Genomic DNA, 24911 nt, shown 5'->3' on the forward strand with positions numbered 1-24911 from the left:
GCCTGGTGTTCCCAACACCCCAGCCAGGCTGAGCATCATCTCCTGGGCCACATCTGCCCATGGGGAGTGTTTTCACAGCCTGGCCCTTGGAACTGTTAACCACTGAAAGAACCACAGAGCACTCTAATGGTTTGACACTTGTTAGCCAGCATTTAGTTCACAAGCATAATGAAAGTGACCTTCCCACACCTGGGAAAGAGACAGAGGAGGGAGAGCCAGCCCAGTGTATGCCGTGGGCTTATCTGTGGCAGCCCCAGTGTGCAACTATCGAAAACAGACACCAAAACAGCATGGTGAATGCCTGGCACTCAGCATTCTGAGCTTACTCTTCAGTTTGGTGGGGTAGCTCCTAGACTAGATACTGCTGCAAAAGAAAACAAGCACAAAGGAAACCAAGATGATTTCTTCGGGCTGATGCAACCTGTTCTGACCTGCAAAAATCCTACCTTCCCCCACCTCCCCACCGTAATAGTCATAGTATAAGGGTTGTACAGACACCTCAGGAGACCTGCCTGATTCCTTTACACCCTTCTCCCTAACATCTAGACTATCTCTAGAGCTGTTTCCTAGTTGTGAATGCGTGATGGTCCTTCTTTGTCCCTGCAAGTATGATCCAACATGGCCCAGTTCAGAATCAGAATATGTCTTCTGTGTCATGGCGGCATTTGGTCCATGGTGGGAGAAAGAAGTCAACTTTTCCCAGTGGTGGAGTGAGGACAGGGGAGGGCCGGCCCTCTCAGCCTTGGATGTGATCCATTTGCTGTAGTCTTCCACCTTGGTGTACAGAAACAGGCCAGGGCACGTCTCACCACCGAAGTTCAGGACTCCTCTCAGAACCCACAGATCGAACTGCTGTAGCTGGCACATCATTGGGCTTCCTGGGTCCCCCTGTGATAAAAGGCAGAAGGCTTCAAGTCTTAGAAAAACTAGTTTTTGTTGTAAATCTATCCTTGTGCAATATACTGTTTGTTCTAGAAATGTTTTACGCTGGTTCTCACTGGAAATGGGGCAAATTATAGGATACGATTTCAAATCTAGGTAGCCACCACCACAAATTCCAACAAGATGACTTTTCCTTTTATTATGCAAATTAGCTGTGGACTTCTGCTGATTGCCTATAGCTTCCTGGTTCATATTTCATTTTCTTGCCCCTTTCCAGTCCTTTGGCCAAACCTTCCCTCTCTTCTGGCTTCTCATTCCTGAAATGTTGGTGTTTGTTTCTGTTTTGTCCTGAAATGCTCACATTTTCCCTCCTCCTGTCTGCCTTGCTTTGACCCTTAGTTTAAGCCACTTCCTGCCACCTGGCAGCTGCTCACCAGCCTGGCTGGCCGTGCTCTTGGTCTTCCCTACTCCCAACGGAGCAGTCCTCTGGGACTTGGGAATTCTGCCACATACACTTTACCTAACTTAAAGTGAGGGAGTAGAAGCTTGGCATCGTTAGCTAGATATGGGACCCTGGCAAGTGACCAAATCCTCTCTGAGCCAAAGTGGGAACACAGTTAATGCCTGTAACACGTGCTGAGCACAGCACAGTGCCTGGCACACGGCAAACACTCCATAGAATATTAGCTACCATCATCTGGATGTCTCTATAAAGGCCATCATTTTTCTGAAAAGTTGGGGAAAATGGGAAAAGCAACAAGGCAACTACTAGGTATCATTTACCTTACCTGCCCAGACCCCACACCCCTAGGTCTCCTCTCAAAGGAATTCGTGCCCCTCCCGTGGCCCATCTTGGTCCGAGAAGGGGGTGGTCATCCCCCGGCTAGCCAGCCACTTCTGACCTGTGTGGCCTGCCTGGCTGAAAGGCCCGGGCAATGACATGTTGCTCTCGCGGTTTGGACTGAGACACAGAATGGGGCTGCAATTAACAACAGGAAACAATTTGAACAGACTCAACCAGGAGCAGCAGAAAGGCAGAAGAGCAGCCACCTCACCCCCTTACATCCGAGGCCTGAGTGTGTGGTCTGTCTTGGGTATTTCTCTCTCTCTCTCTCTTTCTCTCTTTCTTTCTTTCTCTCTTTCTTTCTCTGTCCCCAAGGCTGGAGTGCAGTGGTGCAATCTTGGCTCACTGCAACCTCCACCTCCGGGATTCAAGCAATTCTCCCACCTCAACCTCTCGACTAGCTGGGGCTACAGCTGTGCACCACCATGCCCAGCTAATTTTTTTTTTTTTTTTTTTTTTTGAGATGGAGTCTTGCTCTGTCCCCCATGCTAGAGTGCAGTGACATGATCTCGGCTCACTGCAACCTCCTCCTCCTGGGTTCAAGCGATTCTCCTACCTCAGCCTCCCCAGTAGCTGGGATTACAGGCGCCCACCACCACACCTGGCTAATTTTAATTTTTAGTGGAGATGGGGTTTCACCATGTTGGCCAGGCTGGTCTCAAACTCCTGACCTCGTGATCCACCCGCCTCAGCCTCCCAAAGTGTTGGGATTACAGGCGTGAGCCACTGCACCTGGCCTAATTTCTGTATTTTTAGTAGAGATGGGGTTTCACGATGTTGGCCAGGCTGGTCTTAATCTTCTAACTTCAGGTGATCTGCCCGCCTCGGCCTCTCAAAGTGCTGGGATTAGGCATGAGCCACCATGCCCAGCGGGGTATTCTCTTTCAATAAAGCTCCTCTTTTCCAAGGAAGCCACCAGAACAGAGATGAAGACCAGTGGGAAAAGAAAGGAGCAACTCCGCGGGCAGGGCAGCGAGGAGGCCGTGCTGCAAAGCTGCCATGATTCCCTGGTGATCTCTCAGCAGGCCAAGGCCAGACATGTGAGGAAGGCCTTGAGGACTTCATTCTGTGCCTCTCCTTGGATGGAAGGGGGTGCTTTAGTGTGGCACTCTTGACTTTTCAATTAACTGGTGAACAGGCCCTTGTGTGCACGTCACTATGTCTGCCTAGGTCATGGGGGCTCCCTGGCCAAGAATGACGTGGTTCCCCCTTTCATCAGTCCCATTCACAGTTTGTCTTAACTGTAGTGGTATAGCCAGAGCAAGAAAAAGAATGTGATTTAGGACAAATGATTGGATGAGTGATTGGTAGATGTCCTCAGCTATGGCGTGGTTTTGCAGGTCACTGTTCCACACACCTGGGCACAGCATATACGCTTTTTCTCTTCCCCATAATCCTGTAGGGGCTGCGACTTCTGAAGCACAAGAGGCAGAGGCGAACAGCTCCAGGTGCCCCTCTGGAGCTACCCTACCTCATCTCCCAAGGGAGCGGCCACAGCCCAGAGTGGGGTCTTTCATTGTGTGATCTCTTCCCTTGACATTCAGCAACAGCCCTAACATTGGTAGAATAAAGGCAGGATGGGTGAGTGCAGAGTGATTCTGCTTTTGTTGGGTTTCAGGGAAACCCATAGGCAGATTCTGAACCTGGTGGTTGATTCTACATGTGGGAATTGTGGCTTTGAAGACCTCTGGACATGAGAACATATTTCCAAGACAGAGGATTCTACGGGGACAGGTCACCATTAAATGGTGTGCAAGCATAATTCTGTTCAAAAATGAAGGCCTGTTTAGAGGTGTGTCACAGTTAAAAACCAACCTGAACTTTGCAGTTAGATTTTAAAAGATGGTCACTTAGAGTAGAAATAGCTTAGAATATTCCATTGCGTCTAAGATACAGTTAGAAATCAACATCTTTGAAATTAGGGTGTGTCTTTTAATCAGTTGACGTCAGAGTTTAACTGGCAGCATTTTTTTCTTTCTTGGGATTACAAAAAATGGTGGTGCATTCTATAATTGGCAGCATCTTAGATCTGAGGAAGTATGATACTTGTTTGATGGAATGGTTAAGGGCAGAATTTTGTTAAAAAGCTATATCTACACTGTATTTTAACACATTATCTAATTTAAGAAATTGTTAAGATCCCCCACCTGGCAGAGGACCCAGTACAAAGTAGGCACTCAATAGATGTTACACGAACTTTGGAAGGGCAAACATATTTCTTAATGAGAGGCAGTCCTTCGTGTTTTGCAATAAAATGCCTTTTAAAAAAATTATCTGTATATATGTATTTTTTCCCCTTGCTCTAAAAATCCTGCCTTTCTGGATCCTATGGGGAAAAAAAAAATTCCCCATCAGGTGTCCTGAAGGTTATTTAGAGGAGAGTGTGTGATAAGCCTCTTAGAAAAGCAATTGTAGAGTAGAGGAGATAAACGCTATCTGGATATCTGGTAGACCTAGGTCCTTGTCTTTGCTGTAACTTTTATTGACTGTGTGACCCTAGTAAGCCACACTTTCTCCAGATTTGGATATGAAGGGGCCTGAACCAGGTGTGTGTGACTTCTACACATTTTTTTTTGAGGCAGTAGGACAGCCACATCTGTACAGCCCTCATCTGGGTGGAGGGCAGGGCTTCTCAGAGAAGAAAAACCCAATAACTGATAGCATCAGAGGGGAGTCTAGGTTCCCTAGAAGCTGAATACAGCAGCCCCACACTGTAAACCTGCTCCAAGCATATCGGCCTGTGTGGTTTGGACTCAGACTTTCAAATTTTTGGCTAGTTAAAAAGCACCTGTGACTTAGACAAGCTTCATCATGTTACACTGAAAATCGTGACTGGTTAGTTCATTCAGCAGATTTTTATTGAGCGCATACTGTCTGCCAAGTGCTATTCACTCCAGAGACAGCCACTCATCCCAAGTCCTAGTCCCTGCCCTCACAGAGCTCCCCATCTAGGGAGGGGGAGTCCTGAGGCTTCCCTGGATGTGACCAAGTCTTACTCGCAACACTTAGCTTCTACTCCATGATGTTCTTACCAAGCAGGCAGTCTTGGTTTCCTCTTTCGTGTGGCTGCCGCATTCTGTCTTCTGGAGTTTGTGTAGGGGACACATGTCAAGATCTTTCACGAAGATTTTTCTCAGGACACTCATCGTCATGTGATTTCCTGTCTGGACCATGCAACAGAGAGCCCAGGGATTATTAACGAGAAGGCAGTCCCCTATGTCAACACAACTCCCACTCATATAGCCAAATGAGAGTGAGAATTTTTTTTTTTTTTGAGTTGGAGTCTTGTTCTGCCACGCAGGCTGGAGTACAGTGGTGTGATCTTGGCTCACTGCAACTTCTGCCTTTCGGGTTCAAGCAATTCTCCTGCCTCAGCTTCCGGAGTAGCTGGGATTATAGGCATGCACCACAACGCCCAGCTAATTTTGGTATTTTTAATAGAGATGGAGTTTCACCATGTTGGCCAGGCTGGTCTCGAACTCCTGACCTCAAGTGATCCACCTGCCTTGGCTTCCCTAAGTGCTGGGATTACAGGCATGAGCCGCTGTGCCCTGCCAGAAATGTTCTTATAAATCCCTTTTTTTCATAGAAATAAGAACCTGTGACTGAGTTTTTATTGAAAACTACCTCCACTTTGAACTTGAATGTGCAAACAGGCAGAGAACACCCTTCCTCCTCTTCTAGAGAGTATCCATTTCCTTGTTTCTTTCTTTCCCCAAAATGAAAGAAAACAAGGATGGCTTAGACAAGAGGACAATCAGCCCTAGTTCGGGAACTAACATCCCCTCACCTCTCTGTACCCTTGTACTCATTCCAGGGTGTCCACTGCCTCTGTACTTCCAGTTTTGGTGTAGGGCTAGAGGGTAAAGGACCAACGTGATGTAAGAATGGCCACTGGATGAGCGCAGTGGCTCACTCCTGTAATCCCAACACTTTGGAAGGCCGAGGTGGGAGACTTGCTTGAGCCCAGGAGTTCGATAACAGCCTGGGCAACATAGCAAGACCCCATTTCCACAAAAAATAAATTTAAAACAATTAACCAGGCATGGTGACATGTGCCTGTAGTCCCAGCTACTCGGGGCTGAGGCAGGAGGATCACTTGAGCCCAGGAGTTCAAGGCTGCAGTGAGCCATGATGGCACCACTGCATGAAAAGACCCTGTCTCAAAAAAAAAAAAAAAAGAAGAATGGCCACAGAAAGAGAAAGCCCTGGGAGTCTTGACTGATTAGGTAAGGGTTTCAGCCAAACTCTAGAACCTCAAGCAAGCTCCATTATTAAATTAAGATAGGCCCTAGATTGGATTATCCAGGTCACCCCCACTGCCAGCACACACGCAGCCTCCTCTGGGAGGAGGAATGCCTTAACTGCAGATGTGGGATTCCATCCTGACACCCAGCAGTTCTGCAAGACTGGTGGTGTATGCAGCATTCTGCCGAGGAAGCAGATGGACTGGACCAGGTTGCCAAAATGCATTGCTGTGTCTGTCTTCAGGAGGGCTATGTTGTTGCTCATGGAGTTGTTATCAAAGTCCTCATGGATGATGATGGTATCGACTGGATACTCTGTGTGAGCAATCTTGCTGGGATCCATGTTACTTATACCCACTATAACGACAATGTCCTTCCTGGAGAGAGAGCAAGGGAATCCTGAGAAGCCAAGACAGCAAAGAAGCTTCACACTTCCCTGTTTTCCCATTGAAGTTTTTTCAGCCTGGAACACTCATCCAGCTCATACTCCCTGTGTTAATTCTTCCTCACCCCTTTGGACTCAAGTTTCTAGGAAATCTTTTATGAACCCCTAGGCTTGTGCCCTCTTTTGTGAGCCTGCAGAATCCTGGAGATTCTTTAATCTTAACACCATTTGCCCCACCACTAAAGAAAATCTGTTAACATGTTATTGCTGATTAATGTTTTTTCTATGAATAGGTTTTTTTTTTTTTTACATATTGTAGTTTGCAAAAGTAGTAATTGCAGTTCTACCAAAGATGTCATCTTGACTCCTGCTTTTAGTATTTACACTTAAAATAGGCATCTTTCCTTATTATATATTCTGTAAATACATTTTGGAGAAATTGAAGTTCTAATAACAATAGAATTGAGTTGGGTGTTTTCCCTTTCTCCTCTTGGGAATCACCCAAGAAACTATGAGAATCAGGAACAAACACAAACACCATAAAACCAAGAGACGCTAAAGAATCCAAATCTCAGAGTCAAAGGAAGGGCTGATGAAAAGAAGGATGGCAGGAGTGCAAGAGTTATAGATGACACTGACTGCCACAGAGCTCAGAAAAAGCTTGCTGAGCATGTTCTCCGCAAAGAAGCGAAAAGAAAAGAAACAAGACCATCACCAAAATGAAGGCCAAATCAAAAGCAGCATAAAGGAGAATAGGGCCCACAGAAAACACAATTAGGGGCATTGAGAAATGTGACCAAAATGAAATGAAAATTAACAAAGATTTTTAAAGGCTTGAGAGGAAAATGAAAGATAAGGCAGGCACAGGAGGACCAGCTGACCACAAAGAAAGTAACCAAAATGATGAAACAGGAAAAATATTTCAAGATATGATTTAAGAAAACTTTTCAGAACTAAGACTTGAATCTATAGTTTGGAGACAGCTAACCTATCTCCAGTAGTGTTGAGTGTCCACTATCTCTATAGTTTGGAGTAGTTAACACTGAGACATAGTTCTGGTCAGGTCCCAACAGGAAATAAATGTTCTACTCAAACAAGATAAATTGGGGTGAGTTTAATAAAGGGACTCTACAAAGGTCTTGGCAGGATGCAGGGAAACCACAAGGACAGCGCTGGGCACTGCATGCTATAGGCAGCTCCTGCTGAGGTAACAACGCTGTGCTGACACTGTCCCTGGGCTCTAGGTGAGGGGAGGATGTGATCAGACGGAGCTGTGTGGAGTGGGTCACTTAGCTGGTAAAAGCGGCCAACCAGCAACCAATATGCAGTAGCCCTCAGAGGAATAAGGACACTGACTTCACTTTCCAAACTCCCTCTGATCCCTTGCCTCTTTTATGCATGTTGGCCAAAACCAATTGGAATCCAGAAGGCAAGAAAGACCACTGGTATAACCCATACAGGTGAGCCTCCTGGGGCCTGGCAGGGTAGAAGAGTAGAGTTGATCTGAAGGGGCAGGTTGGGGAAATCCAGCACAACTAGTAAAGTTGCTGGACTTGAGTGACAAAGAAGGAATCCTTGGACATCCAGACTAACAAAGATTAGGTCATCTTAATTAAGTTTGGCTGTATTGTCTAACCAAAGTACTGGCATTACAGGTGTGAGTTATTGCACCTGGCTGGTAGGTGATCTTAATTCACCTCTGACAGTCTAGGACAGATCAAGTAGACTTCCTTGTCCAATTTTATATATTGAATTTTACACCAAGCATGGAGAATGAACTTTTTAATTTACCTGTGAAAATATTCACATAGACCACCCATAGTAGACAGACAGGACAACCTCAACAAATCCTAAATAGATCACCACGTGGTATAATTCAATAATGTTAGAAAACAAAACAAAAAACCCTAGCACCTGGACATTTTAAAACTCTGTCTTGGCCACACATGATGGCTCACGTCTATAATCCCAGCACTTTGGGATGCCAAGGTGGGTGGATCACCTGAGACCAGGATTTCGAGACCAGCCTGGCCATCATGGCAAAACTTCATCTCTACTAAAAATACAAAAATTAGCTGGGCATGGTGGCATGCACCTGTAGTCCCAGCTACTCGGGAGTCTGAGGCAAGAGGATTGCTTGAATCCAGGAGACGGAGATTGCAGTGAGCTGAGATCATACTGCTGTACTGCAGCCTGGGCAACAGAGCAAGATTGTCTCAAAATAAAATTAAATTATAAAAAATTAAAATATAAAGCTCTGACTTTAATAAAACCCTTGAGTCAAAGAGAAAATCAAAACCAAAAGAATGGACCAGATAGAAAATAGCCATAATGAAAACACTACATAGAAAACAGAACTTCCATGGAGGGCTAGTTGGCAGTAGCTCTCAGGATTTTAAATGCATGTCTTTTTTAGCCCAGTCTTTCTACTCCTGGGATGTCTACACTATGGTACACTTGCATGTGTGTGAAATAATGCATGTACAAGTATGTCTGTTGCAGCATTTTTGGCAGTAGTAAAAGATTGGAAACAGCCTAAATTTCCATTAACAGAGGACTGTGTAGTTATGTTACTTCCATAACAGGCTATTGTGCAGCTGAAAAAAGAATGCATTAGCCCTTTACGTGCCAATAAGAAAAGGTCTCCAAAATTTATGATAAAGTGAGAAAAGGCCGTGAGTGAATTAATGTGTATGATGTGCTACCAGTTGCATTGTGGGTGTGTCAGGAGTGTGTTATGAACTTAATTGCGTTCTCTTGAAAATCTGTAGGTTGAAGTCCTAACCCCCAATTTGACCATATATTTGGAGATAGGGCCTTTAAGGAGATAATTAAGATTAAATGAGGTATAAGGCTGGGGCTGTAATCTAAGAGGACTGGTATCCCTATAAGAAGAGAAAGAGACACCAAGAGTGCACAGGCACAGAGGGGAGGCCATGTGAGGACACAGCGAGAAGGTGGCCGTCTGCAAGCCCAGGAGAGAGGCCTCAGGAGAAACCAAATCTACTGACACCTGGATCTCAGACTTCCAGCCTCCAAAACTGTGAGAAATAAATGTCTCTTGTTTAAGCCACCCAGTCTGTGGTATTTGTTATGGCAGCCTAAGTAGACTAATACAAGGAAAAAGAAAATTCTCTGTCAATAGATATAAGAATCAATATAGCCAGACCTATAGGTACATAGATATCCATGAGTGCTTTGAGTATTTAAGAAGGAATAGGCAAGAAATTGGTGACAGAATGTGGCTCAAGGGAGAAAAACTAGGGGGCGGGGGAGGGAAGGAGCTGCTTTTCACTGTACATTCTTTGGTTTCTTGTGAACATTTTACTACATACTTTTTTTTTTGACATGGAGTCTCACTCTGTCACCCAGGCTGGAGTGCAGTGGCACAATCTTAGCTCACTGCAACCTCCACCTCCCAGGTTCAAGTGATTCTCCTGTCTCGGCCTTCTGAGTAGCTGTGATTACAGGTGTATGCCACTATGCCCGGGTAATTTTTGTATTTTTTAGTAGAGACAGGTTTTTGCCATGTTGATCAGGCTGGTCTCACGGGAACTCTTGACCTCAAGTGATCCGCCCATCTCAGCCTCCCAAAGTGCTGGGATTACAGGTGTGAGCCACTGCACCCGGCTGCACATGTATTTTTAATTAAAAATACAAATCCTATGTTAAACTATTCACCAGCTGCATAATATTCCATCGAGGATTTATAATTTATTTAGCCAATTATAGTCATTATACTCTCTCCCCAATACTCTGTGTGTGTATATACGTAATTATAGATTATATACTATATGTTACATATAATATTGTATACATAGATATTCCATATACATATATACATATATTACAATATCATGTATATTACATATAATAGAGTATAGTATATAATTACATGTATAGTATACACTATATATTATGTATAATATATAGTTATATGTATAGCATGTATATATATGAAAAATTATAATTTCATCGCAATAGTGGGACATTAGGTTTCTTTTCAGTGTTTTGTGTGTAATTAACCATCCTAGGAACAGCTTTGTACATACAAATTTTCCAGTGGTTGAAATTATTTCCTTAATGTTGATTCCCAAAAATGAAGTCACTGGGTCAAAGAGTGGGAAATATTTACCAAAAACATTATTCTTTTAATAATATTTATGATTTTCCCTGGTTTAAAAGAATGCATATTTGTACTATAGAATTTGCAGAATACAGAGAAGCTAAAAGAAGAAAGTAGAAATCGTGCGTTCTGAGCATTCAGAGATAAGCACTCTTAAAAGCGCTTCTGTATTTTTTTCGAGGCTTTTCTCTGTGTACATGTATTTGTGGCAGTAACGTTTGTAAGGCCCACGTGTTTTAAGGTAAGGGCTCCTACTGACTGGCTGAACAGTTGATAAGTGGTAGGGACCCTAGTGTTAGGAGCCAGTGCCTCTGTGATAGCAGTAAAATCAGAAAGAATATCCCACCTGCATTGAATGGAGGACTCATCATTTCATTTTTCCGTTGCAAGGCCTGCAGTCCTCACAGCAGAGATCAGCCTTGGCAACTGGTGAATTTAGGGCTTACAACAGAGCAAGTGCTGAGCTGGTAAAAAGCCCTGTCCCCCAGAATGCACCTTTCAGGGCCTCCCCAGGCTGAGCAGGAAACAGGGCCGCCCCCACCCTCACCCCCAGCGATGCTGCGGGCCCCAAAGGCAGGGGCACTGGCCTGTTCTGAATGGCGGATGCGATGCTGAGGACCCAGAACTCGCTCAGGATGCAGCCGAAAGCCAGGTGTGTGTACTGGGAGTCCTGCAGCGACACCACCCACGGGAACTCCATGCTGCTGACCAAGCCCTCCTTGGGGTCAGGACCGTAGAAAACAGAAGCTTTCTGGACGCCACAACCTGAGGAGCAGGTGCGGAGCCTCACTGCCGGGGCAAGGAGACCTCAGGACCCTCTCTCCTGCGGGCTGTCTGTCTCGATCATCACTAACGCTATCTGCAACCCCTTTTCTTTATTTTGCCTAGTGTGTCTTCTTCACCCTAAAAGATGCTTAGTGACATTTTTGAATCCCAAAATTATGTTAGACTACAAATAAAAACTCTCATCTATTGAACACATAATGGTACACTTTGGCAGTGTCTGCCACCTTTCGTATTCATCAGCAGTTCTCAAAGCCTAGTCTGGGACCCCTGGGAGTCCTCAACACACTTTTGGGATCTGCAAGGTTAAACCTATTTTCATTTTCTTTTCTTTTCTTTTTTTTTTTTTTTTCTTTTTTGAGACAGGATCTCATTGTGTTGCCCAGGCTAGAGTGCAGTGGTGGGATCATAGCTCCCTGTGGCCTCAACCTCCTGGGTTCAAGCAATTCTCCTGCCTCAGCCTCTGGAGTAGTTGTGACTACAGGCGCCTGCCACCACCCCCGGCTAAATCCTTTTATTTTTAGAAGAGATGAGGTCTTGCTATGTTCCCAGGATGATCCGGAGCCCCCTAGCTCAAGAGATCCTCCCTCCTCAGCCTCCCAAAGTGTTGGGATTACAGGCATGAGCCACTGCGCCCAGCTTTGAAACTATTTTCATAAGAATGTGAAGACATTATTTGCATTTTTGCTCTCTTCATTAATGTACAGTAGAATTTTCCAGAGGCTACAGGATGTCATCACTGTGATGGCTAGTAGTATGTGTGACCTTGTGTATTCCCTTTTTTATTTTTTATTTTTATATATTTTTAAGATGGAGTCTCACTCTGTTGCCCGGCTGGAGTGCAATGGTGCAATCTCGGCTCACTGCAACCTCTGCCTCCCGGGTTCAAGCGACTCCCCGCCTCAGCCTCCCGAGTAGCTGGGATTATAGACGCACGGCACAATGCCCAGCTAATTTTTCTATTTTTAGCAGAGATGAGGTTTTGCCATGTTGGCCAGGCTGGTCTTGAACTCCTCACCTCAAGTGATCTGCCTGCCTTGGCCTCCCAAAGTGCTGGGATTACAGGCGTGAGCCACCGCGCCCGACCAGTGACTCCTTTTTCAGCCATGCATCCAACCACACTCAGCCCTGGCAGGTGCTGAGGTAGGGCCTGGGATTCCAAGGATGGATTTCAGGAGCCCATCAGAGTGACATGCTGAAGAGTGATGGCCATATAGAGGGATATGTGACACAGGGAGTGTGCCCAAGGTATAAGAGGAGGGGGCATGAATTCTGCCCAGGACATAAAGTCTCGGAGGGCTTCCCCCTGGGGGCAACCTTGCATATGAGCACCAAAAACAGTTTCCAAACCATGACCCTAAGAACTGATTGTAACATACAGAATTATCATTAAAGGACCTCTCCATGATGGAGCATCATATGACCAGACATCTCCATTAATTGACACTTGGTGACTTTGCTGGAACAATGACAGACTGATTTTAGCAAGATGTCTGGAAGTTCACTAAGTGCATCAGAACCACTAGAGACAAGATTCCTTATCTTTGGTCTGATTTCTTTTTGGGACATTGGCAATCTACGGTGCAAGGCATTTACCAACCTTCCCTAACCCCACAAGAGCTTATAAGTGTGTGATGACTTTTGCTTTTTCAAAGCTCTAGTTGGCTAGTTTATCTGACCTTACAAAACCCTTGGAAAGCCAAGATGTAATGAGGAAATCTGACCCAGAGATGAAATGCTTGTCTTGGCCCCTTAGCTGTGAGTTTTTAAGGAGGGAGAGGACCTTTCTGTGTTTTCTGGGTATCTCCTGGTCTCCCTGGGGCTGCAAGAAAACAGAGAGCTGCAGGAGACTGAGGGAGCTGGAGGACTCCCCTCTATGTGTGTGCATGTGTGTGTGTGCGTGTGTGTGTGTGCATGTGTGTGTGCGCGTGTATGTGTGTGAGTGTGTGTGCATGTGTGTGTGCATGTGTGTGCGTGTGTCTGTGCGTGTGTGAGTATGTGTGTGCGTGTGTGTGTGCACGTGTGTGTGTGAGGGTGTGTGTGGACTTTCTCATGTCTCCCATCTAATTCCAGGCAGGCAGGGCAGGGCTGGCTGAGATGGCAGCAAGGTGGGACACAGCCTACTTTAGCTAGCTGTCTCCTCTCCGCCTCCCCTCTGTAGGCTGGAATTCTTAGTCCTGGGCAGCCTAGAGGTCAAGGGAGGAGGTGACCGCAGCTGCCACTTCTGCCATCTGAGGCTGTGGCCGCCTCCAAGACACCTGCAGCAGTAGAAGCCCCCTGCTCCCGGGACCAGCCCTGCAGTTGGGGGTTGTAGTTTGCAAAAGAGCAGTATTCTCCAGGAAGGACAGGGCAGGGGCTGCGAGTGAAGAGGCAGGCTTCTCGCTCACCCCTGTACCCAGAGGGCCTTATTTTCCTAACCACACTCCCACCCTAAGGATTGGCCCTGACTTTAGTTTCCTCCATCCACATCCCATGATTCACTTCTTTGCCTGGTTCCTGCCACCAATGCAGGCCGCCCAGTGCAAAGTGCCGTGAGTCATCTTCCCTGAGCCCCTCCTTGGACGTTAAGGACCACTTCATCTTCCTGGATGATCCCCTTCTGTGCCACATGTGCAGCTAAGGTCAGAGGGAGGAAAGCAGCACACTCACTGGTGGAAGAGTAGAGAAGGCCGAGCAGCACCAGGAGCACCCCTCGCATCTTGCCATCCCCAGAGAGACCCGCTGCGGACACCATGGGCAGCTGGGGAAACAAAACCCAATGACTCCATCCTCTTCCCAAACACATGGGGAGTTTTCTAAGCCTCTTTTTTCCATCCTTTTCCCAAACACACATGTTCCCTCCCAAACATCGGAGGCTCCCCTTCTTTCCACCAACAAAGGTTCCAAGATGTAGGGCACTGACCTGTCACATCCCTAGTGCTTGATTCTGTGTAGTAAAGAGGCAGGACCAGTTGGCCCGCACTGTGGTTTGTGAGATGGCCCAAGAAGAGAAGGCAGCTTACTCTTGTCAGTTTTCTTCTCAATCCAGCCCAAGCCCCTGAGCACCCCAGAGAGTTGGGTCTCTGAAAAGGGCTGCTTTTTGACTCGTGGAATTCAACCCTTGCCTTAACTCTGTAGCCATAAAATGCTGCTGAAAGAAAAGTAGAGTTTTAGTGGAAGCCCACCCTGGGATTAATGCTTCTGCTGTGGTTTTACCCTTCTAAACTCTGCTGGCTAAAAGAATGCTAGGGCTTCTGTTAACTGTTAACAGCCTGTTTATTTTATTTTATTTTATTTTATTTTGAGACTGAGTCTCGCTCTATTGGCAGGCTGGAGTGCAGTGGCACCAGCTCGGCTCACGGCAACCTCTGCCTCCCAGGTTCAAGCGATTCTCCTGCCTCAGCTTCCTGAGTAGCTGGGACTACAGATGTGTGCCACCACGCCCAGCTAATTTTTGTATTTTTAGTACAGATGGGGTTTCGCCATGTTGGCCAGGCTGGTCTCGAACTTCTGACCTCAGGTGATCCACCCGCCTCAGTCTCCCAAAATGCTGGGATTACCGGCGTGAGCCACCGTGCCCTGCCAATAGCCTGTATCTTTACATAGGCACAGCCCAAGCATTTAGCTTAGTTCATTTGCACCACCGCGGTAGGAAGTAGACACTCTAGTTATCACCATTTTACAGATTCAGAAACTGATACTCAGAGACATCGAGTAGCCAGTCCAAGGTCACACAGCTGTCAAGCAATGCACAGAAGCCCAAGGAACCCATGTGCACAGTTCTAAGTCACCATGTTCCACTCATGACACTGGATGCCTCTTGTCCTCAGAATGGTCCTCAGAGTTCGTCCATGAACTGTTCCTGCTCAAGGAGAAATGAACTCAGGCTGGCCTGACACAGTAGAGTTCAACAGAAGGATTTCTTCTACTGCCTTGGGAAGAATGTTCCACTGTGGCATCACGGTTACCATGGCACCACCAAGCAACTGTCTGGACATGGGGACTTAGGAGGAGCTAGGATGAAAGGCCTCCTTGTTGCTTAGCCTTGGCAGGGCTCTTCTGGAAGCCAGGCTCTCTCCTAGTCTAAGAAGGCAAGCTTTTTGCTGGATTACAAAGTCCTCTCTGGTCGTGGCCACGGTCTGTCTACCCCACTCAGCGCCCGCCCTGTGTCCACACATGCTTGTCAGACTGGACTGAGGAAGCCCACAACTGGGGTGGGTTTGGAATTTCCAGTCCCTGTCAGCATCTTACACTCCCAGGGTGGTTTCTTTCAGACTTAGCTCAGTTTTCTTTAGCCTCTCAGTTTCCGGGTCCAATCTAAGCTACCAGACAGGCTCTGCCAAACCAGAGGCCCAGATGGGGTCTGCCACTCCAGCCACTGTGAGCAGCTTTGGTTTGAGCCCAAATGCCAGGACTGGAGAAGTGTTGACAAGGTTGAGGTAAGATGTTAATTCCACAAAGCCACAGAGGGAGGGTGGGTGCGCAGGCCTCTGGTGCAGACGCTCAGAAGATCCTTACTGGATGGGTAGATGAATGGCTGGTGGAAGGCAGGAAGGCTGGTGAGAAAGTGGAGCCTGGCTGGGCACGGTGGCTCACGCCTATAATCCCAGCACTTCACGAAGCCGAGGCAGGCAAATTACTTGAGCTCAGGAGTTTGAGGCCAGCCTGGGTAACATGGTGAGACCCTGCCTTTTACCAAAAATACAAAAATTTAGCCAGGCGTGGTGGCACACGCCTATAGTCCCAGGTATTTGGGAAGCTGAGGTGAAGGTTGCAGTGAGCTGAGATCGCACCACTGCACTACAGCCTGGGCGACAGAGTGACAGCCTGTCTCAAAATAATAATAATAATAAAGTGAGGCCTGAGTCCAAAGGGAGTGGCTACCTCCTTCCCCCATGTTCCCCTGATGTCCTGCCAGCTTCACCACCCTCCCTCACCTTTAACCCTGGGCAGGGGGGCGGGGGCATTGGCTTCTGCTACAAGAACAGAAAATTTTTGGCAGTGGGAGAAGTGGGAGTTGATTCTTCAATTTGTTGCACATCACAGGTCTCAAAGAGCTGTATTTTAAATTTTTATTTTTTATTATTTTTAGAGACAGGATCTTGCTCTGTTGTCCAGGCTAAAGTACAGTGGTGCAATCATAGCTCACTGCAGCCTCGAACACCTGGGCTCAAGTGATCCTCCAGCCTCGGCCTCCCAAGTAGCTGGAACTACAAGCCTGTGCCACCAGGTCTGGCTAATTTTTCATATTATATTTTTTTGAAGAGATGGGGTCTCACTGTGTTGCCCACACTGGTCTCGAACTCTTGGGCTCAAGTGATCCTCCCACCTAAACCTCCCAAAGCATTAGCAATTATATAGATATGAGCCACTGCACCCGGCCCTCAAAGAGCTTTCATTACCATATGTTTCCTCCCTCACAATCCCCAGTTACCCTGGCAGGACAAAGGCATTTCCTGAGCTTTCCAGGTGAGAACATGGTGGCCCAGAATGTGTTTCTCATTTGGTTGTTCTTTGCTTAATACCTGTATCCGGCCAGGCGCGGTGGCTCTCGCCTGTAATCCCAGCACTTTGGGAGGCCGAGACGGGCGGATCACGAGGTCAGGAGATCGAGACCATCCTGGCTAACACGGTGAAACCCCGTCTCTACTTAAGACCAGAAGTCTTAATTTTCATGAACTCACATGTATTCGTCTTATTCAGTTAGGACTCTTTGTGTCTTGTTTAAGAAATTCTTCTGTAGCTCAGCATCAGAGATCTATTCTACTCTATCTTCTTCTCAAACCCTTGAAGTCTTGTTTTTCACATGTGAGTCCTCAACCTGTATGGATTCATTTTTTGTGCATGGTGTGGATACTTAGTTATGCCAGCATCATTTGTCACAAGTCTCCAATGTGACTCCAGCACATATCAATGTATACATTTCTTTGTTGAACTTCTCTTGGTACTTAGTTTTCTAGTTTATTATTTTCTGCCCGTATCTTTTATTGTCTGACTTATTCTACCTTCTTTGAGTTTGTGTTATTTTCCTAATTATTATTATTATTATTATTTTTTAGACAGAGTGTCGCTCTGTTGCCCAGGCGGGAGTGCAGTGGCGTGATCTTGGCTCACTGCGACCTCCACCTCCCAGATTCAAGCAATTCTCCCGCCTCAGCCTCCTGGCTAATTTTTGTATTTTTAGTAGAGACAGGGTTTCACCATGTTCATCAGATTGGTCTCAAACTGTTGACCTCATGATCCACCCACCTCGACCTCCCAAAGTGCTGGGATTATAGGCGTGAGCCACCACGCCTGGCCTATTTTCCTAAAATTTTTAGCTGGCATTTAGTGTGTTAACTTTAGCCCTCCTTTCTAATATAAGTCTTTAAGGCATTGTTTTTCCCCTAAGTACCATTTCTCTGTAGCTCTTAACTTTTGATACCTTGTGATTTCCTAATCATTCAGTTCTATTTTTATATTTCCATTGTGATTATTGTTTGACTCTTGAGCTACTTACAAATGTGTTCTTAAATTTCCCAAACATATGACTAGTTTTATTTACCTTTTTGATACAGACTTCTAACCCAGTTGGTTGGAGAATGTGATCTGTGTAATACAAATCTTCAAAATCTCTGAGACGTGCTTTGTGGCCTAATATGTGATAAGAATTGTTGTACCTGTACCATGTTTGCTTGAGGAAAATGTACTGTCTCTATCTGTCAATTATCCTCAAACTTGTTGACTGTGCTATTCAAATTTTCTGAATTATTCCTGATTTTTTGTCTACTTGACCTATCGATCATTCAGAAAGGTGCCTCCTATTATACTAGTGAATTTGCCCATTTCTCCCTATAGTTATAGCAATTTTTGCTTTATGTGTTTTGAAGCTATTTTCGCCCAGATACACAAGTTTAGAATTGTCAACTATTCTTGGTAAATTGAACTACGGTTGATTCTCATCATTCGCTGTAGCTATGTTTTATAAAGTCCTGACAAACACTGAATTAATGAGTACTGAACTTTTGTTCCTTGGGGAAATAACAAGAGTAGGTTCCTGAAAGCCTCTGGTCATAACAGTTTTATAAAATGGAGTACAATGATGCGATCTCGGCTCACTGCAACCTCAACCTCCTGGGCTCAAGTGATCCTCCTGGATAATTTTTTTTTTTTTTTTGGAGAGTCAGGGTTTTGCCATGTTGCCCAGGCTGGTCTTGAACTCTTGAGCTCAAGCGATCCACCTGTCTCAGGCTTCCACAGTGCTGGCATTATAGGCGTGAGCCACCGTGCCGGGCCTCTGTCTTTTTAATTGATACGCATACTCCTCTTATGTTTATTGGGATTATTGATTTATTTTTTCTGCTCCTCTCCCTCCTCCCACCTCTCACCCTCAAGAAGGCCCCAGTGTCTGTTGCCCCCCTCTTGGTGTTCATGTATTCTCACCATTTAGCTCCCATTTATAAGTGAGAACATGCGGTATTTGGTTTTCTGTTCCTGCATTGGTTTGCTAAGGATAATGGCCTCCAGCTCCATCCATGTTTGTTTCTACAAAAGACATGGTATCATTCTTTTTTATGGTTACATGGTATTGCATTGTGTATATTCCATGGTATATATGTACCACATTTTAAAAATCCAATTTATCATTAATGGGCATTTAGGTTGACTCCATGTCTTTGCTATTGTGAATAGTGCTGCAATGAACATTCGAAATACACATTTAACTTAATCACCTCTAACATTAATTACTATCTTAACTCTTTCATGATAATACTACAAACTTAAAATACTTTAAACTTCTGCTCATGCTCTCATTCCATATTTTAGTTCCATACATTATACTTTATCATTTTGTTCAGATAATAATTATTTAGATTTGAATATCTCTTCCCTGAATAGTCTTTAGAAATTTCTTTAGTACAAGCTTCTTGATGACAAATGTTTTTGTTTTTCCTAATGTAAAGATGTTTTTTTTGGTATCCCTTTCTGAAAAATAGTTTTGTGGGTATACAACTCTAGGTTAAGAGTTATTTTCTGTCAGTTCTCTGGGGGTGCTTTTTCTCTGTCTTCTGAGTACCATTGTTTAAGGTCTCTCTGAAATCCAATTGTTTTTCCATTATAGGTGCTCTGTCCTTTTCCTCTGGCCCCTGTTAAGAACTTCTTTCATTTTTGGTGTACTATGGTTTTACTATGATACTTTAAGCATTAATTTATTTTGAATTTATTATTTTAGGATATATTATACTTTCTAGCTTTGTGTATTTATATTTTTTCATAAGTTCTGAAACAATCTCAGCCTTTATCTTTGCAAATATTGCCTCATCTTCAGGCTGTCTATACTTTTGGGATTTCAAATAGATATATGTTAGAATTTCTCATTCTATCCTTCATATATCTCATCAAAGCCTTCATATTTTAATTTTTTATCACTTTGTGTTGTATTTTGGGTGATTACCATAGACATATCTTCCAGTTTATTAATTCTCTCTTCATCTTTGTCTAATTTTCTGTTCAACCATCCTCTGGAGATTTTAAAAAATTCAACATTCAATTTTTTTATTTCTAGAAGACATGTTTTTAAGTCTCCCTGTTTGTTTCTGGTTGCATCTTGTCAGGAGCTCATCTGTGTCATTCCATCCATTATTTCTGCAACCATTTCATATATATCTGCTTTATATTTGGTATTCAACATTTCCAAGATGTGCTATTTGGGGGAGAGGAGGATTCCAAATGTTTTTAGTTTCATCTACTCTCACACAACGTGGCTTGCATTTCCTGTGTGCCTTCCTAATAATTGTGAATTCATTTTTTGTTCCTAATCTAGGGCTCTAACTTGGATACATTTTCTTCCTGACAGAAGTTGCTTCTGCCTCTACTGGTCACCAGAGTGCGCCACTAACCAGGGACTGTGGCTTGGCTTCCTACCCTCTCCGCTGGTAAAGTGTTTTAACAGCTGTGCTGCTGCCCCTAAGGCAACCCCTCCTCTCCCAGAGGTTAGCAGCTCATTTTTCTCGGAATCTTCTCCTAAAGTTAGTGGGAGCAAGGATAACTCAAAGAGTGTGTCCTCTGCACTGTTTTGCAGTGAGAGGTCGTCTCAGATCACCTAGTCTGCAGTGATGCTCAAAGCTGAAGGGGCAGAGCCTCACAATATAGTACACACTCAAAGCTGGACTAATGGATGCCCAGTCGAGCAAAACATAATTTCCAGGTAGTCATTGTGCTTACTGTTTGTACTTTTGGATTTTTGGTTTCTATTGTTTGGCTTTATTCACTCAAGTTTTTGGCTGCTTGCTTGAACTCATCCTACTCTCAGATTCATATGTCCCAGTGAAAGTGATTCACATTAGAGTCTTCAGCCACTCTTTTTCTGAGTTACGGTATTTACACTTCTGTTTTTCATCACTGTTTTTACACTTCACTGAACCTCTTTTAACCTTCCCCTCATTTTTGTGAGTTGGAGCTATAATGCCATGCAGACCTGATAGTCCCACAGGCCCAGGGTAAACCTGCAACCAGCCCTGCCAGATTCCCTCATCTCTGGATTTGAGTCTTGAGCCAGGGGACAGAAAGAGTGTAACAGCTGGAGCTGCCACGCTAGGCCAACAGCAGGTTCTGTTGGCTCTGCTGCCACATCAGGAGCTCTTCCTCCCTGAGAGTTGGAGCTTCTATGTTCTATCTCAAATCCCATCAGCACATTTCTTTTCCGCATGCTAGTCAGAGACAGTTTCTGTTGCTTCTGACCAAAAAAACCCTTACTGATCCACAGGTCTTGCGCTTGGAGTATCTTTCATGCCTAAGCATTTTAATTCCAAGTCTGATCAATGACTAGTGCCAGTAAGGTCTTTTCAACAATAAAAACAGCAGCAGTCATTGGAAAACAATTATTTGTTAGAGTAAACTTGTGTTTCATCATGGTTAATGTTCATAGAGTTTTTATAAAAACACATTGTGGAACATTTTGTATATACAAAAGAATACATTTAATGTGTATCAAAAACAGCATAAACACAAAAGCAACAACATTCTGAGGTACCTGCAACCCAGTTTATGAATTATGTTAGAATGTCACCACGGAGTATATATGAAGCCCCTTATTGGTCCTTCCCCAATCATGTTCCTCTTCTTCTCCAAGGAGAACAGCACAGGTTTCTTTCATTCACCATCATCTAGTAGGATTTACCTCTGGAATGCAAGGATGGTTCATCAACCACAAGTCTATAAATCTGATATACCACGTTAACAGAATGAAGCATAGAAATTGTTATCATATTGATACATGGAGAAAAGCATTCAAAAAAATTCAACACCCTTTCATGATTAAAAAAACACAACAAATTAAGTATAGAAGGAATATAGCTCAGTATAATAAAAGTCATATTATGAGATAATATTATTTATCAAGTCCACAACTAATATCATACTCAACAGTGAAAAGCTGAAAGCTTTTCCTCTAGGATCAGGAACAAGACAAGGATGCCCACTTTTACCATTTCAATTAAATATATTAATAGTACTGGAGGTCCTAGCCAGAAAAACTAGGCAAGAAAAAGAAATAAAAAGCATCCAGATCAGAAAGAAAGAAGTAAGTTTGTCTCTGTTGGAAGATGACATGACTTTATATATATAGAAAACCCTAAAGATTCTACCAAAAAAACTGTTAGGTTTGAGCCTCAGGAAAGCAGAAAAAAAAAACCTGTTAGGACTAATAAACAAATTCAGTAGAGTGGCAGGATATAAAATCAACATACAAAAACCAGTAGCATTTCTGTCCACTAACAATAAACTATCTAAAAAAGAAATCAAGAAAACAATCCCATGTATAATAGCATAAAAATTACTTAGGAATAAATTTAACCAAGGAGGTGAATGATCTGTACGCTAAAAACTATAAAATGTTGCTGAAAAAAATGAAGAAGACACAAATAAATGGAAAGATACCCTATATTCATGGATTGAAAGAATTAATATTGTTAAAAGTTCCATGCAATCTATAGATCAAATGCAATCCCTATCAAAATTCCAATGACATTTTTCTTTTCTTTTTTTTAAATTTATAAACAAAAGAGGTTTAATTGACTCACAGTTCTGCATGGCTGGGGATGCCTCAGGAAACTTACAATCATGGTGGAGGGCCAAGGGGAAGCAAGGCATGTCTTACATGGCATCAGGAGATAGCTCCAGTGACATTTTTCATACAAATGGAAAAAAAATCCTGAAATTGATATGGAACCACAAAAGACCCTGAATAGCCAAAGCAATCTTAAATAAAAAGAACAAAACTGGAGACATCACACTATCTGACTTCAAAATATATGTATGGTACCATAAAATAGACATATAGACCAATAGAACAGAATAGAGCACCCAGGAATAAATTTATACATTTATGGTCAATTTATCTTCAACAAAGGTGGCAAGAACATGCAATAGGAAAAGAATAGTCTTTTCAATAAATGGTCTTGGGAAAATTGGATGTCCACATGTAGAAGAATAAAATTAGGCCATTATCTCATACCACATAAAAATAAATTCAAAATGGATTAGAGACTTAAACTTAAGACCTTAAACTATAAAACTATTAGACAAAAACATAAAGGAAAACTTCTTGACATTGGCCTGGGTGATGATTTTTTAGATTTGACTTGAAAACACAGGCAACAAAAGCCAAAATAGACAAATGAGATTGCATCAAACTAAAAAGCATTTTTGTTTATTTGTTTGTTTGTTTGTTTTTCACAAGAAAGAAAACAAAACAGGGCCGGGCACGGTGGCTCACACCTGTAATCCCAGCACTTTGGGAGGCCGAGGTGGGTGGATCACCTGAGGTTGGGAGTTCAAGACCAGCCTGACCAACATGGAGAAAGCCTGTCTCTACTAAAAATACAAAATTAGCCGGGCGTGGTGGCGCATGCCTGTAATCCCAGCTACTCGGGAGGCTGAGGCAGGAGAATAGCTTGAACCTGGGAGGCGAAGGTTGCAGTGAGCCGAGATTGCGCCATTGCACTCCAGCCTGAGCAACAAGAGTGAAGACTCCATCTCAAAAAAAAAATAATAATAAAATAAAAAAGATAAAAAAACCAACAGAGTAAAGAGACAACTATGGAATGGGAAAAAATATTTTCAAACCATACATTCTGATAAGAGGTTAATATCCAAAATACATAAGAAACTCAAACAACTCAATAACGAGAAAATAAATCACCCAATTAAAAAATTGACAAAGAGAAAGATGGCCGAATAGGAACAGCTCCGGTCTACAGCTCCCAGCGCGAGCGACGCAGAAGACGGGTGATTTCTGCATTTCCATCTGAGGTACCGTGTTCATCTCACTAGGGAGTGCCAGACAGTGGGCGCAGGTCAGTGGGTGAGCGCACCGTGCGCCAGCCGAAGCAGGGGCGAGGCATTGCCTCACTGGGGAAGCGCAAGGGGTCAGGGAGTTCCCCTTCCAGGGGTGACAGACGGCACCTGGAAAATCGGGCCACTCCCACCCGAATACTGTGCTTTTCCGACGGGCTTAGGAAACGGTGCCCCAGGAGAGTATAGCCCGCACCTGGCTCAGAGGGTCCTACGCCCACGGAGTCTCGCTGATTGCTAGCACAGCAGTCTGAGATCAAGCAGCAAGTCGGCAGCGAGGCTGGGGGAGGGGCGCCCGCCATTGCCCAGGCTCATTTAGGTAAACAAAGCAGCCGGGAAGCTTGAACTGGGTGGAGCCCACCACAGCTCAAGGAGGCCTGCCTGCCTCTGTAGGCTCCACCTCTGGGGGCAGGGCACAGACAAACAAAAAGACAGCAGTAACCTCTGCAGACTGAAATGTCCCTGTCTGACAGCTGTGAGGAGAGCAGTGGTTCTCCCAGCACGCAGCTGGAGATCTGAGAACGGGCTGACTGCCTCCTCAAGTGGGTCCCTGACCCCTGACCCCCGAGCAGCCTAACTGGGAGGCACCCCCCAGCAGGGGCAGACTGACACCTCACACGGCCGGCCAGGTACTCCAACAGACCTGCAGCTGAGGGTTCTGTCTGTTAGAAGGAAAACTAACAGAAAGGACATCCACACCAAAAACCCATCTGTACATCACCATCATCAAAGACCAAAAGTAGATAAAACCACAAAGATGGGGAAAAAACAGAGCAGAAAAACTGGAAACTCTAAAAACCAGAGTACCTCTCCTCCTCCAAAGGAACGCAGTTCCTCACCAGCAACGGAACAAAGCTGGATGGAGAATGACTTTGACGAGCTGAGAGAAGAAGGCTTCAGACGATCAAATTACTCCGAGCTACGGGAGGATATTCAATCCAAAGGCAAAGAAGTTGAAAACTTTGAAAAAAATTTAGAAGAATGTATAACTAGAATAACCAATACAGAGAAGTGCTTAAAGGAGCTGATGGAGCTGAAAACCAAGGCTCGAGAACTACGTGAAGAATGCAGAAGCCTCAGGAGCCGATGCGATCAAATGGAAGAAAGGGTATCAGCCCTGGAAGATGAAATGAATGAAATGAAGCGAGAAGGGAAGTTTAGAGAAAAAAGAATAAAAAGAAACGAGCAAAGCCTCCAAGAAATGTGGGACTATGTGAAAAGACCAAATCTACGTCTGATTGGTGTACCTGAAAGTGATGGGGAGAATGGAAACAAGTTGGAAAACACTCTGCAGGATATTATCCAGGAGAACTTCCCCAATCTAGCAAGGCA

The 24911-nt window shown here is 44.4% G+C and overlaps 3 protein-coding genes across 6 annotated transcripts in view; 2 read left to right on the plus strand and 1 right to left on the minus strand.

Moving 5' to 3' along the window:
- CFAP263 (cilia and flagella associated protein 263) overlaps window positions 1-3989 on the plus strand; it is an 86857-nt gene extending 82868 nt beyond the window's left edge. The window contains exon 9 of the mRNA XM_063654316.1: window positions 2635-3989. Within this exon, the coding sequence (XP_063510386.1) occupies window positions 2635-2841 (207 nt within the window). The 3' untranslated portion in view covers window positions 2842-3989. The remainder of the gene's footprint in view (window positions 1-2634) is intronic.
- On the minus strand, window positions 128-15200 carry PRSS54 (serine protease 54). Of its 4 annotated transcripts, none has more exons than XM_054455100.2 (7): window positions 15038-15200; window positions 14170-14394; window positions 13917-14007; window positions 11072-11249; window positions 6092-6350; window positions 4759-4890; window positions 128-888 (listed from the first exon to the last, which is right to left on the minus strand). In XM_054455100.2, exons 3-7 carry the CDS (start codon window positions 13999-14001, stop codon window positions 355-357), a joined length of 1188 nt encoding a protein of 395 aa, XP_054311075.2. In that variant the 5' UTR covers window positions 14002-14007; window positions 14170-14394; window positions 15038-15200; the 3' UTR covers window positions 128-354. The 4 variants fall into 4 exon arrangements, with proteins under 4 accessions (XP_054311075.2, XP_054311076.2, XP_054311077.2 ...); XM_054455101.2 differs by having other exon boundaries at window positions 14170-14397; XM_054455102.2 differs by lacking the exon at window positions 13917-14007 and having other exon boundaries at window positions 130-888.
- A 30-nt stretch (window positions 15201-15230) lies between these two features.
- The window catches only part of GINS3 (GINS complex subunit 3), a 115129-nt gene continuing 105448 nt past the window's right edge, over window positions 15231-24911 (plus strand). The window contains exon 1 of the mRNA XM_054455112.2: window positions 15231-15685. The gene's annotated coding sequence lies outside the window, so the exon portion shown is untranslated. The remainder of the gene's footprint in view (window positions 15686-24911) is intronic.

This window comes from Pongo pygmaeus, chromosome 18 (assembly GCF_028885625.2).
Source record: "Pongo pygmaeus isolate AG05252 chromosome 18, NHGRI_mPonPyg2-v2.0_pri, whole genome shotgun sequence".
Classification (NCBI taxonomy): Eukaryota; Metazoa; Chordata; class Mammalia; order Primates; family Hominidae; genus Pongo; species Pongo pygmaeus.

What these genes read in the sequence shown, in the direction of transcription:
- PRSS54 (XM_054455100.2), bottom strand. Translation starts at nt 14,001, where the DNA reads ATGGTGTCCGCAGCGGGTCTCTCTGGGGATGGCAAGATGCGAGGGGTG. An exon ending in GATGGAATCCCACATCTGCA is followed by an intron (nt 4,891 to 6,091) that starts GTTAAGGCATTC and finishes TGCATGGTCCAG; the next exon opens with ACAGGAAATCACATGACGAT. An exon ending in AAACCAAGACTGCCTGCTTG is followed by an intron (nt 889 to 4,758) that starts GTAAGAACATCA and finishes CTTTTATCACAG; the next exon opens with GGGGACCCAGGAAGCCCAAT.